Source organism: Strongylocentrotus purpuratus, unplaced genomic scaffold (assembly GCF_000002235.5).
Source record: "Strongylocentrotus purpuratus isolate Spur 01 unplaced genomic scaffold, Spur_5.0 spur5_scaffold_18, whole genome shotgun sequence".
NCBI lineage: Eukaryota > Metazoa > Echinodermata > Echinoidea > Camarodonta > Strongylocentrotidae > Strongylocentrotus > Strongylocentrotus purpuratus.
In genome coordinates this window covers 17,113,351-17,128,061 of record NW_022145603.1, presented here as the reverse complement: position 1 = coordinate 17,128,061, position 14,711 = coordinate 17,113,351, and the positions used below count along the sequence as shown (strand labels likewise).

Here is a 14,711-nt window from a genome sequence, read left to right as displayed (position 1 = left end):
TGAAAAGACACACAAGATACCCCTTTTTCTAGACACACAAGACAAAAATCTCACAAGCATACTGTCGTGAGTAGTACCGTACGTCCGTCCGTCCGTCCGTACGTCCCGTTCTCGTGATCGCGTTATCTGAAGAACCGATTGATGGATTCCTGCCAAACTTTGGTCATGTATGTTACTTGCAGAGCCGATGAACTGATTAGATTTTGGGGTCACGAGGTCAAAGGTCAAAGGTCACAGGGCTCATTATGTATGCAAAAACAGCTCGTGATCGCGTTATCTGAAGAACCGATTGATGGATTCCTGCCAAACTTTGGTCTTGTATGTATCTTGCAGAGCCGATGAACTGATTAGATTTTGGGGTCACAAGGTCAAAGGTCACAGGTCACAGGGCTCATTAGGTATGCAAAAAGAGCTCGTGATCGCATTATCTCAAGAACCGATCGATGGATTCCTGCCAAACTTTGGTCATGTATGTATCTTGCAGAGCCGATGAACTGAATAGATTTTGGGGTCACGAGGTCAAAGGTCACAGGGCTCATTATGTATGCAAAAATAGCTTGTGATCGCATTCTCATTAGAACAGATTGATGGATTCCTGCCAAATTTCGATCATGTATGTATCTTGCAGAGCCAATGAACTGAGTAGATTCATGGGTCATGAGGTCAAAGGTCATGGGCTCATTATGTATCCAAAAATAACTTGTGAACGCATTCTCATTAGAACTGACAGATGGATTACTATTTAACTCAGGACATCTTGCAGAGCCAATGAACTGAGTAGATTTTAGGGTCATCAGGTCAAAGATCAAAGGGTCATATATGTATATGAGAAATTGCTTGTAATCACGATATTCTGAGAACCTCTTAATGGATTACAATTGAACTTGAATTTGAAAAATTTCTTCTGTTTTGGTTTGTAAAATTGCTCTATGACGGAGGCATCATTTTCGACTGCGCGCAGTCGAAGTTCCATCTAGTTTTTTAAATGTTGATTTGATCACAAATTCAATAGAAGACACACTTGAAGAGAAAAATATTCTCAAAAAGAATGAAATGCTGATAATAACAAATTAACCAAAAAATACCTGCTTGTATGGAAAAGACAGCATGAGGAATGGACATTTCTGCATTGGAAGTGTGTTGCGCTTGGTTGTAAGTTTCGTTTTAATGAATTCCTTTTTTGTTGCCATCATGGTTCCTTCTTTTGGCCGCACAAGGTTGGCAGCTCTGAGTAATCTGTATCGTGTTATTCTACATGAATGAATGAGATCACATTGATTTTTCCTCCCAGTGTGACTCAGGCCCACAGTTTATTTACTTTGGAGTCTTGAGAGATTTTTAAAAATAAATGAATATATCTCCCTACTCCTACCACCCCCTGCAAGATTAATGTTAAGACTAAGTTTACAGCTGCTACCTTGTTTGGCGTTCAACAATAAGGGATAGAGCAATGTCGATCTGGCGCTGCTCAGTGGCTGCCGAGGTTACGATCAATTGGGCAAAAAGAATTTTCATTTTCGGTTTAACTTAATAAAATTTGGAGTGGATTTTAACAGATTATTATTAAGTTTTATTGCTGTTATGAATTCTTTTTCAGATGTGATCCTTCCGAATGGGTTGAATGTGATCAAGTTCCAGGCTATCCATGAGTTTCAGAATCTTCATGCCAAGGCCAAGAACAAGATCAGTGATTTTGTCAGGGGTCATTTTCATGGGTGAGTTCATATGGCTTCTTGTTTTAAAATGTATTTTTAAAGAAATATGTGATATATGTGTATAGTTTCCTTGTAGAATCCACATGTTTGTCAAAATGGGACAAGGGTTTTTCGAGAAAAATGCCCCAAAATGACCCCTAATAATGGGTATGGGTTTCGAGGCCCGAGTGGCACACCCCGTCCAAACCAAATCTGAGTATCCCCCCGGGCATTAAGGCTAACTGGTTCTTTAAGGCTTACTTGGCCCCTCTTATAGGAGACACATTGTCCTACAGTGTATATTTCTACAAACTACAGTCTGCATGCCCCTAAGCATCACTATCAGTCACAACACTAAATCATCACCGAGTGTGATTATATACAAATTTACTTTAAATTCTGTTTCAAAACACATTCAAGAGATATTACATTGACTTTGCCTTTGAATGTTTTTAAATAAATATGGAGATGCAATGAATCAATATCTTCATCAACATCATTTTCGTTCATGACCATCATCATTATCACCACCATTGTAATCATAATTGTTATCATCATATCATTACCATCATCATCAACATCATCATCATAACCATCATCATTATCCTCATTTCATAATCATCATCATCATCATCATCATCACCATCATCACCATTATCATCACCATTATCATCACCATCATCATCATCATCATCACCATCACTATCATCATCATCATGATCATCACCATCATAACCATCATGACCATTATCATCACCATTATCATCACCATCATCATCACCATCACCATCATCATCACCATCATCATCATCATCATCACCATCATCACCATTATCATCACCATTATCATCACCATCATCATCACCATCATCATCATCACCATCATCATCACCACCATCATCATCACCATCACCATCATCACCATCATCATCATCATCATCATCACCATCATCACCATCATCACCATCCTCACTGTCATCCGGATCCACTCAACAAAATAAAACGCAATGTGTAAAGAAGTTTTGTTTTCTTTTGCTTGCAGGCATTATGACTTTGATTTGGACAAGACGTTATATTTCTTCATAGCCGGACGTTATGAATACAGCAACAAAGGAGCTGATATTTTCCTTGAGTCTCTTGCTAGACTAAATCACTACCTCAAGGTAATTAAACCCAAATCAAAATGACGAACCGCCTCTTCAACCACATCTAAAAATTTGCAAAAGGTTTCACCAACCTTTAAAGCCCCACTGTCCTACTTGTAGCTACTTGCTCCCTCTACATGTATATAGAAAACTTCCCAATTGGTGCCTGTTGGTCCCCCAAGATCCTCCTTTTCTTATGTTAGTTGAGAGCTGAGTTAATGAGATAGCCACCTGTCAGTGACCTCGCTGTGTGGTCTAATCCCTTCTGGCCCAGTAGTATTGACGGTCTTTACAGGCATCGTTTAACAATGTTTAATCTGAAATGCACGGCCCTACATGTTAACAGTGTCTGTAATATGGTGTAATTTTGAAGCCTTAACAAATCATGCTTCAAAATGATCAAGCTGTGCCTCAAAAAGTAAAAACCTTTGAGTGACCTGCTTTACCATACTCGTTTTTCCCAATAGACTGTAGTGTTATGAAAACCGATAGGAAAAACACAAAATTTGGTTTCGATTTCCAATCATAAATATCTTGAAAATAAGGTTTATAATTATCATTGCAGCATGAGCTAAATTCAGGATTTTGTTTCAGAATCTGAGACAAAGTTACCGGATCCCTTTAAAAATTGGGTCCCGCTGCGGCACCAATGTCCTCTGGCAAAACATTAATCTACATCTGCCACTCTCCAGCCAGGTGATGTGAATGGGTATCTGGTAGGAAGAAGTTCCTTTAATGCCAGAGCACCTCATCAATGTAGTTCGGCTTATGCGGGGAGAATAATAGTACAGCGCTTAGAAACATTAGTATTATTGCTGCTTGTAAGTATTGGCTTGCATGGTGATGTAGATATACAGGAGGCTTGCGGGTGCACCATGTGAGAGAGAGGGAGGATTGAGGAGTCCTGAAAAAGGACTCTCAGTAATCTTTCTTGAGGGTGTGTAGTCCTTTCTTAGCTTATAGTTCTAAGGAAAACTATAGCGCTTGGAGAGGATGGGTGGCGGGAGTCTTTTTCAAGACTACACCAACAGTCCTTTTCAGGACTACACACCCTCAAGAAAGATTACCGAGAGTCTTTTTTTCAGGACTCCTCGATCCCCTCTCTCTCACATGGTGCAGCCGCAAGCCTACTGTATATTAGTATTATTGTTGTTGTTGTTCTAATAAAAACTGAATGTGATATCTTGTGATTTGCAGGCTTCAAAGAGTGACAAGACAGTAGTTGCTTTCCTCATCATGCCGGCGAAGACTAACAACTTCAACGTGGAGTCCCTCCGAGGGCAGGCTATATGTAAACAACTCAAAGAGACGGCAGCTGAGCTACAGACCAAGATGGGACAGAGACTCTTTGAAACAGCTCTGAGGTGAGTCTTTGAGTTGGGTTGAGACCCTTAGATATAAGGAGATATAATCAGAGCTACTAGACCAAGATGGGACAGAGACTCTTTGAAACAGCTCTGAGGTGAGTCTTTGAGTTGGGTGGAGACCGCGGCCCCCCCCCCCCCTCACTCTGGAAACAAAAGGACCTCATTCATGTTCCCAAAATGTCCCATAAAGGGGTACTTTTCACGCAACAAAGTCCCGCTTGTCACACACATAAATTGGGCCTGTATTGACTTTACACACCTGACTTTGGGGGGTGTATTCAAAGGGAGGGAACATGCATATGCGTACCCTAAATAACACTGAGTGGGGGGGGGGGGGGGGGGGGTTGGGGTTTGAGACCTCTTAGGGTTATTTTAGGAAATCTAAACAGAACTAGGTTAGTGACTCTTCAAAATAATGAGTCGTGCTATTCATCTGTGCTATGCTGATAAATTGAATAGTGTCAGAACGATTTAAAAATTACGTTCAAGATCGCACTCATTTCTTCTTCTGTATGTTGGGTACAATAAGGGAGTTTACAGATACAATCTGCGCATGGGCAGATAAAGGTCATTTGTACCAAAAAGGTGAAACCCACCAGAGATGAATACTGGATATGCGCTCATGAAAGTTATGTATCATTATTCATGTATGCACCAACGAAACATTCTAAGATACGCAGGTGGAAGTATTCTTTTCAAGAGGGCAAACAAAATGTATTCATGAAGCACATCTAGGACTTTGGCAGTTATTATTCTAAGATGCTCAAAGTGGAACTTCTCCATGTGTAAAAGATCTGGATATTTGGGGTCATTTGTACCATGTGCTATCTGTAAACTCCCTTATTCATGCCCCACTTCTCTTTCACTTGCTCCTTTTGTATTTGCCTTTCTATCTCTGTCTCATTTTCTTCTATCACAATATCCTATGTTATCTTTTGCCCTCATTCCTGTCCATTCTTCTCATCCATTATTATCTTTCTTCTCTCGTCATATACTGTTACCGTTCCTCATTACGAAAAGCTCTCATTAAAACTATACCCCACCACTATAACACAGGAACCAATGTAAATCAGGTGGGGTATCACGACCCCACTTTCGTTTCTCTCGTAAAAACTTTGACAGAGCCACTATACCCCATCACTATATCACAGGCACCAATGTAAATCAGGTGGGGTATCACGACCCCACTTTCATTTCTCTCGTTAAAACTTTGACAGAGCCTTGCAGCTCCGCATGAGAGATTGCAGCTGTACACTTCATCATCTTACGTAATACTGTAAACAAAATCTTACTGGGGCTTCTGTTTTGTCCATTCCTAGAGGTGAGATCATCAAGCCGGAAGACCTCTTACTCTCTGAAGATCTCGTAAAGCTGAAGCGTTGTATCTACGCCAGCCAACGTCCTCACCTACCACCTATCTGTACACACAATGTGATCGATGATCATCAGGACCCTGTGCTATGTAATCTTCGTCGTCTCAAGATGTTTAACGACCGTAGCGATCGTGTCAAGGTACAGTTCTTTCTTTGATCCGATGTATGCTCTGCAACAAGTGTTCCAGGATTTTCTTCTTCAAAGATTTAGGGTGAAGGCTTGTTCAGACATGACACTGAAAAAACGCTGCATTTTTGTGTGCTTTTGTTAAGTGCAATGTGCTTTATATTTCTGTATCTTATGAGACAGAGCTAAATGATAAGATCATCTTTGTTTGATCAAAATCGGTTCAGAGACGGCTGAAATATCCATAAATATAACGATTTATAATACTTGTGTACCACTACATTAGATAATTTGAAAAGGCTGTTGAAAACACGAAAAAGCGCCAAGTACGTCGTATTTCAGCCAATGTCGATGTTGGTTTTTTTTGTTGGCATTTTCGTGTTGGTTATATTACGCACAACCAGCCGGCCCATGTTTTGTTATTTTTAATTGAATAATTAATTAACGGTCATCATATTTTTTGAAAGTGGAGCTGAATTGGTATGATCATATTGGTTAAATTTCACACATTTTGGGGTCTAAAATTACCTTCGAATGGCACTAGCAATGTCATAGATAAGAATAAGAGCAATAACCATGCACTTTGAAGGCATTTGCAGTCTGAAAACAGAACTAAACTATCCCTTTAAGTCTGATCTTGAGGCAAAATATATGTTACACCTGTTTTGTTCATATTTTTGTATATTGATCATATTTTTTGCGAGTAATTAATGTCCTTTCATCTCTGTACAGGTAATCTTTCACCCTGAGTTTCTCTCGTCTACCAATCCTCTGTTTGCCTGTGATTATGAAGAGTTTGTTCGTGGATGCCATCTCGGTGTCTTCCCTTCGTACTATGAGCCTTGGGGCTATACACCAGGTAACTCTCTAGTTCTCTGCCTTAGGTGGGGAGGGGGGAGGAAGGAGGTGGGAGGAGGAAGGAGGGAGGAGGAAGGAGGGAGGAGGGAGGAGGAGGAGGAGGGAGGAAGAGGGAGGAAGAGGGAGAAGGGGGAGGAGGAGGAGGAGGAGGAGGAGGAGGAAGAAGAAGAAGAAGGAGAAAGGAGGAGAGGAGGAGGAGGAAAGAGGAAGGAGGAGAGGGAGGGGGAGGAGGGAGGAGGTGTCTTCCCTTCGTACTATGAGCCGTGGGGCTATACACCAGGTAACTCTCTTGTTTTCTGCCTTAAAAGGAGGAGGGGGTAGGAGGAGGAAGAGAGGGAGGAAAGAGGAGGGGGAGGGAGGAGGAGGAGGGGAGGAAGGAGGGGGGAGGGAGAAGGGAGGAGGAGGAGGAGGGAGAGGAGGGAGGAGGAGGGGGAGGAACAGAAGGAGGGAGGAACAGGAGGAGGGAGGAACAGAAGGAGGGAGGTACAAGAAGAGGGAGGAGGAACAGGAGGAGGGAGGACTCATCCACCAGAGCCCTGTTATACAAAACTTGTTATCAATAGCAAGTTTTAAAATCCGTTATAAGCTACTGAAATCATTGCAGTTCATTGGCAGAGAGCAAAATTGTTATGAAATGTTACATTTGTTATTAATAACAAGTTTTATGAAATGGGGCCCAGACCTCACCGTCCCTCATTTTGTAAAAACTGTCATGAAGAAGTAGCATTATTCCACCCAAGCATACAGTTGGGTATAAACTAGTGCTGTAGTCGAACCTTTAACCGTCCGGTATCAGACCGCCCATGGCACTATCCTTTTTCAATTGGACGGTATTGTTTTCCCGCGGTTAAACGGAATTGGAGATATCCGTGATGTTACAGTATAAACAGTATAACATTTTATGAAATCTCTGCTTTGATTCACAGCTGAGTGCACTGTAATGGGTATACCTAGCGTCTCAACGAACCTGTCTGGGTTTGGTTTGTTCATGGGTGAACACGTAGCTGATCCTACCTCCTATGGCATCTACATTGTAGATAGACGCTTTAAGAGCAGTGAAGAATCCATTCAGCAGCTCGCTGGGGTAAGCTCAACCAATCTTACAGTCCACCAATCGCCTGGATAAATACTCTCTTTACATACAGCTAGAATGTATGAAATAAACCTTAAAAATGTACCTGAGCTCTGTTGCATAAACTTACCATTGATGGTAACTTTGCCATCAATATTAACTACCATGGCAACATCACTAGGTGCACAGACTTTCATATTACTATATCATTTAATTTCTTCATACTCCATTACTGTTAAAGTAGACCAGTTTTGGAAACGCCCCCCTCTCAAAAATGAAATGGAAGCTCTTATTACCAATCATGTGAAAGAATATGTTTTGACTAATACGTGATCATACAAATTTTGCCAAGAAACCGCCTACTAATTTATATATTTGGTAAATAATTATATCTATTTGGACCTGATAGATATAATGCATGTGTCACATAGTCCCATATCCATCTTTCTGTGTACAGTGCTTGTAACTTTACCAAGACTGGGCCAAATTTCTTATCATTTTGATGATCCTAGAACCTTGCAGTACACACCAATACCTATATGCTAGATGATCAACCTTTTCTGATCGATTCCACGATGTTTCTTTCACAATGCAATCGCATGACCATAACTGGTCTTTATCTTTAATACTAATCAATATAAAGGGATATTACTGGCATCCATAGAGGTGTCGTGGACGAGTGGATATGTCAACGGACTGTGGATCACAAGGTCCGCGGTTCAAGTCCCACCGAGGCACTAATGTCCTTTGCCAAGACATTGATCTACATTTGCCACTCTCCACCCAGGTGTTGAATATGTACCCGGTAGGATGCGAAAGCTAATGTGCTTAGATTAGCAAGTGTGCGCTTGTAAAAATGACGCCTGGCTGGAATGCTCCCCAGGGAGTGGAGAATGTGCATGCATTGTGTGCGGGTAAGCCTGAATCCGATGACCGGGGTAATAATATATATATCTGTAAGGCGCTTTGAGAGGGCCTTCGGTCTTGAAAAGCGCTATATAAGAACTAGCTATTATTATTATTATAATCCATAGCCAAGTGAAAAGACATGAGCAGAGTAGAAGTAATGACATTTCTGTTTGTTTTACAGTACATGTTTGACTTCACGAGGCTGAATCGTAGACAGCGCATCCTGCAACGAAACCGAACAGAGAGACTGAGCGAGCTCTTGGACTGGAAGAATTTGGGAGTGGTAAGCTTACATGATATGAACAGGGCCCCGTTTCACAAAGATTTTCATCAGTGACAAATGACAGTTTTTGTTATAAGCTACTGAAATCCTTGCTTCTGATTGGTTATCAGCAGATTTGTCACTGACTTTTGTCATTTTTCATTGAAAAGTGGCTTTATGAAACGGGTCACAGAACATAAGGGATAAACAGCGTACAGTATTTTATCATAGTCAAAGGTTTTTCAGTCATATTGAGGATATTATTTTCTCTTATAACCCCCTCCCCTCCCCCCAAATGAGCCTTTCAGTTTTATTACCGATATTACTATTATCCGCTTTTTACATTGAAACATCATTTACAGTAAATAACTTTGTATATATACTGCACCCTCCAAATTTTGGCCCACCGTGGACAAAAAGTACCTCAATGTTTCTGTATGCACCCCAAGTTCAAATAGCGGGATATTTGGCAATCTCGAGCTAGTGAAGACAGGCCTCATAAGAGCCCACTTCTATGCATCATCAACGACTTCTATTAAAAATAGAATTTAACAGGAGACTTTACCCATGTTTACAAAAAGAAGGTGGACAATTACGTCTTCCAAAATTAAGAACGACACACAGTCAATTTTCATTGCCTTTTGTGGGCAGTAAATTTTGGAATAGATTACCTGTTGATGTCAGATTGACAAGGTCTAGAAATATTTTTCGGAATTATGCTACAAGTCATTTGTTTAACAAGTCATGAATAAAATATCAAGTTAAATAATCTCATATGTACACAATTCATATTTTACATTATTAGTTTGTATTCTAAGACATTGTTGAGTACCGATTCTTGTTTTTTTAAAGTGTCGATTGTAATAGTAAATTCATTATTTTTTGTTTTGTTACGTTTTCTAAACTGATTTGTACCAAAATACTTTGTTTAGCTGTTTAAGGGGTTAGGCTCGACTAGCACATGTGCTATTATCTGGCCCCTTTTACCAACCAATAGTTTCTCTTCCTGTATATGTAAATTATTGTATGAAATATATTGTTGTTGGTAAATAAATCAGATCAAATTCAAATTCAAATCTTGACGCTTATTTTTCCCTTCACAGTACTACCGTAAGGCTCGTTATGTAGCACTCAACAAGACTCACCCAGAACTGTTTCAAGGAGACGAGAATGGCGAGGAAAGAACCGTAAGTTGTCCTCAAATTATCGTTTACACATTTCCTTGGTTGATTGGTTTGACCTAACTGCTAAGAAAGTACGAGTGCGCTTTTAAGTAAGCAACCAGGGGATCTACGGTAGTGTAGCACTATGCGACGTTTTGCCGGGCTAGTGTAGCGTGGGCGATGGTAAAAAGAGAGGGGAACAAAAAAACGCTTTTGAAGTTTTTACACCTACTTCAAGTGCTAAGAACGGCAACGTTTCTATGTTCAATGTAGCCAAAACCATTCGTAGAGAAAGATATTTACCTGATTTATTATGTTCTCAAATTAATTTGCAAATATATCTTTCTTTTGCTACACTACGTTTAGCTGGAAACAAAGAAGCCCGAACGCGCAATTTTAACTTCCCAGCAAAAGGTAGTGAAGCACTACGCGACGTTGTGCCGGCCGGGCAACTGACGATATCAGTTTCATGTTTATTCATACATATCTGATTCATGTGTTTCATGTTTATTCATACATAATTCATACATATCTGTTACATGTTTATTCATACATATCTGATTCATGTTTATTCATACATATCTGATTCATGTGTTTCATGTTTATTCATTCATATCTGTTTCATGTGTATTCATACATATCTGATTCATGTGTTTCATGTTTATTCATACATATCTGATTCATGTTTATTCATCACCAGATGTTCCGTTACCCGAGAGCAGCATCAGCTCCTCCTTCACCTAACAGCTCCCGTGCGTCCACACCTATCCCCAGCAACGATGACGACGACGACGAGGACGACGATGAGGAAGATGAGGAGCACTAACTATCAGGAGGTTTACTTCAGAGAAACCTATACACATTCACTGATTGGACCAGGCAGCATCCCAAAGAAATGGTAAAAGGCTGGGGTAGGAACCAACATGAAATGCTATATATGGGACACACATTCACCAATTGGACCAGGCAGCATCCCAAAGAAAAAGTGAAAGGCTGGGGTAGGAACCAACATGAAATGCTATATATGGGACACACATTCACCGATTGGACCAGGCAGCATCCTGGCTAAAGGCTGGGGTAGGAACCAACATGAAATGCGTTATATGGGACACACATTCACCGATTGGACCAGATAGCATATCCCAAAGAAATGGTGAAAGGCTGGTGTAGGAACCAACACGAAATGCTATATATGGGACACACATTCACAGATTGGACCAGGCAGCATCCTGGCTAGAGGCTGGGGTAGGAACCAACATGAAATGCTATATATGGGACACACATTCACCGATTGGACCAGGCAGCATCCTGGCTAAAGGCTGGGGTAGGAACTAACATGAAATATTCTCTTGTCCAGTCTTCTGTTCGCGTACTGCCTTGAGACCAAAGTTGAATGGGCTTGGGCTTGGCCTCGGACCGAATCGTGTGTTAAAAGTCTATAGAAGTTTATAGTTCTCAGAGGCCTCAACACTTGGAACTGCCTGCCTTAACTACATCACTTAGTGATACAATCCAACCTGTCTAAGTGTCCACCTGGCTATAAAAGCCACCTCTTCATGTCACCAATATAAGTCTTCCTCCAGGGGGAAATATATGTTGTAGGATCTGTTTTGACAGAGGACCTGCATGGGTGGCATTTTACAGATGGGTTTGACTGTATGTGGGACTGATCAATCTTTTCTTAAAGATTGGGGTAAAAACCAACATGAAATGCTGTATGTTGGACTTATTAGCTTCAAATTAAACAATGTAGAATGTGTAGATCTCTGTGTATCGATCTTTGTTGGATTTTCTCCAAATTGAAATTATATCTTTATTACATCTCAGTGAAATTCTATGAATTGACTGTATGTAATAATGTAGATGTGACACACAATACCATCCCCACCTAACACTCAACTCTTATTGCATATTGAGTGGACTTTATTTCATGTGCACTGCCTATTTCTGCACTGAATGTGATACCTATGTAGTATGGCAGAAAGATAATGTAATAAAAATGCAGCTGCCATAGAGGGTTAAATACAATACAGACAGACACGGTCTCGTAGAATACTGCGATAACCATCAACAATTTGTGATGTTTTAGTGTTGCTTCACCTATGTATTTAAAAGTAGCTGCACACACATATATGAGAAATACCGGGACTTGTTTTGAACCTTCAAATCCATTATATCTGCAGTGCAAAAAGTCAATTTTAGCTGCATGTTAAATATTACCTTTTTAAATGAATGCTCAACTGCCACAATCTCAAATTTAAACAAAATAGTAAAGATTGCAGCAGATTGGGTATGGTCCCAGTCAAAACTAACTTTAAAGACAAACTTAAAAGTTTCTTTGCTTTTTGAGTACCGGTAAGGTTCTAGATTCAAGTATTACACTTTGCATCAATCAAGAATCGACTAATTCATTATGCAGATTGCAGATGGTACACTTATACCAGTAGTTACTCAAACATCGTCCTTTTATCTTATGTATTCAAGAATATACAGTACTTCTTGCCTTTAACTCTTACTCATTTTGGGGGTGTCAAAATTTATCTGAAATGTGCTGTGGTATTCAAGGAGAACAGTATAGGATGAAATCATCTGGATCTACCCTATGGGTAAAATGGACCAGTCTGTGCTGTGCATTCAGTGCTGTGTTAGTGGTAGGATAATTAAGATTCTTCCATTGTGATGAGGGTAGGTTTGTGGATGTCATGTAGAGGTAGACTCCACAGAGAATAAAATGTGGTGGTGGTTATTTTACCTGACTGCTAAGAAAGCATAAATTCTTGTAAGCAACCATGCAGATGGCCGACAGCGTTAGGTCCTCTCTGAGGGACCTGGTAATGAGGATTAATGCCTTACCAAAGGGCACGAGCGCATCGCCTTGGTTTCAAACCCGGGTCACCGGATTACGAGACCACTGCTCTACCAACTGAGCTATCGCGCCTCCTCAGTACAGTATTGCAGTAGTCGATTACTGTCGGTAGGCTCTAGATGTAGACAATCTTTGAGAATATTCTCTTGTGATACCGAAGGGCTACAAATACATTTCAGGCTACATGAAGTTAATTCCTACTTTCTCACCCCCACCTCCTTTCTATCAGCCGGCCTTGGTTTGTTCATTTCTCAGTTTTTCTTCCGTCCGTATGTTTGTCCCGCTTTCTCGTTGACGCGATATCTCAAGAACCACTAGAGAAATGATGTTACCTTCAATCGTAATGTTAGTATGTTTCCACTGTAGGAAAATAATCTGATTAGATTTTGCGGTCTGGATTAAAATGTTAAGTTTTTGTATGCTTGCTTGATGCCCCTTTTTGAATTTACCCAAAAAAATTGAAGGTCCAGCAATATACATCATGTTAGCATTCAGCCAATAGGATACACTCTATATAACAAATATGTGTATCAGTATAGAGCCTGAGCACTGTTAAAACGTAAGTTGCATTATATTGGAGCACTTCAGGTATGCGATCTGAAATGAATGGTGCACTAAATTGCTATTGATACTTACCTATGATAAATTTCTGTTTTTTTTCTTCTTTTTCTTAAGATACATGTATGTTTCAATAAGTCTAAATATTACTCTACTGGACATACATTGAGAATAATGGACCAGTCTTTGATATGAAATGTTATTACATATTTTTATGCATAGATTTAGAAATGTTTGATTTCACCATTTTAGTGTAAACAAGCATGTTTCATTTTATTGGGTTGGCTGCAGTTAATGGCTCAATGTGATGGAGAAAAAAAACTGCATGAATAAGAATTGCATGATGATGTACTATAATCTATGTGAAATGCTGCAAGAATTTGCAGGTTTATTTTTATGTACGCTCATGTAATGTATGTATGTTGAAAAGGTTGTTTCGCTACTATATATGAATAAATTTAATACCAAAGTACAGTAATTTTGACTCTTCCACTAAAAGTGGCACCTGATAAATGTTTTCAATTATCTGATCTTTCTGCCCATCCATAATTTGGGGTTATCTGTTTGAAGTTTTGAACTATGTAGCGGTAGTTGAGTGGTTAACAAATTTGACTGGAAATGCAAAGGTGATGAGTTTGAATTGGACATATGGCTCAAGTGTACCTTGGCAAGACAGTAGTTTTTATGTATATTTGCCACTCTCCACCCAGGTGTTGAATTGGTACCGGAATTCCTTTGATGCTGTGAGCACTGAAATTATTAGCCTGTGTTGAAGCTGAAGCTTCTCGCATCGTGGATGTTAGCGCTATTAAAATATCCATTATCATCATTATTATTACCAGGGATCTCTTGTTTGCTGTCATTTTTTAAGCTTCTTAAATCATATATATTTGAAAGAGCATAATGTTATTCATGTGAGCACAAATTATTTTACCCCTCAAAGTGGTCTATAGTGTATATGTTTAATTAAGGTACCTATATATGCCTGATCAACAGAATTTTTTTAAAGTGAATACTGATCACTTTTGTTAATTGATTACATGTATTAACAGAATACATGTCTTGCAATTTCTGAAATTTAACTTTAATTTTAACAGATTACATATCCATAAGCATTTGTTTAGAAACTAATTTTTATCGAACTTATACAACCATTTCAAAGCATGTAATATTAAATCTAGATGTCTTGCATCTATCAAATTATTGTTATTTTCATCAGCAGCAGCACTATAATAATAATTATTATCATCATTATTAATTATTATTAATTATTATCATTATTATGATTATGTGTTGAGATATAAATGAATGCTGTTG

At 39.5% G+C, this 14,711-nt stretch overlaps 1 protein-coding gene across 2 annotated transcripts in view; it reads left to right on the top strand.

Moving 5' to 3' along the window:
• Nucleotides 1–14,236, top strand: part of LOC578305 (glycogen [starch] synthase, muscle) — a 36,826-nt gene extending 22,590 nt beyond the window's left edge. For both annotated transcript variants that reach the window (XM_030989309.1, XM_030989310.1), the window contains 9 exons: nucleotides 1,598–1,715; nucleotides 2,737–2,857; nucleotides 4,037–4,203; nucleotides 5,526–5,718; nucleotides 6,439–6,565; nucleotides 7,491–7,648; nucleotides 8,727–8,828; nucleotides 9,911–9,994; nucleotides 10,671–14,236. In XM_030989309.1, coding sequence (XP_030845169.1) covers nucleotides 1,598–1,715; nucleotides 2,737–2,857; nucleotides 4,037–4,203; nucleotides 5,526–5,718; nucleotides 6,439–6,565; nucleotides 7,491–7,648; nucleotides 8,727–8,828; nucleotides 9,911–9,994; nucleotides 10,671–10,796 — 1,196 coding nt within the window. In that variant the 3' untranslated portion in view covers nucleotides 10,797–14,236. The remainder of the gene's footprint in view (nucleotides 1–1,597; nucleotides 1,716–2,736; nucleotides 2,858–4,036; nucleotides 4,204–5,525; nucleotides 5,719–6,438; nucleotides 6,566–7,490; nucleotides 7,649–8,726; nucleotides 8,829–9,910; nucleotides 9,995–10,670) is intronic.
• The last annotated feature ends 475 nt before the right edge of the window (nucleotides 14,237–14,711 follow it).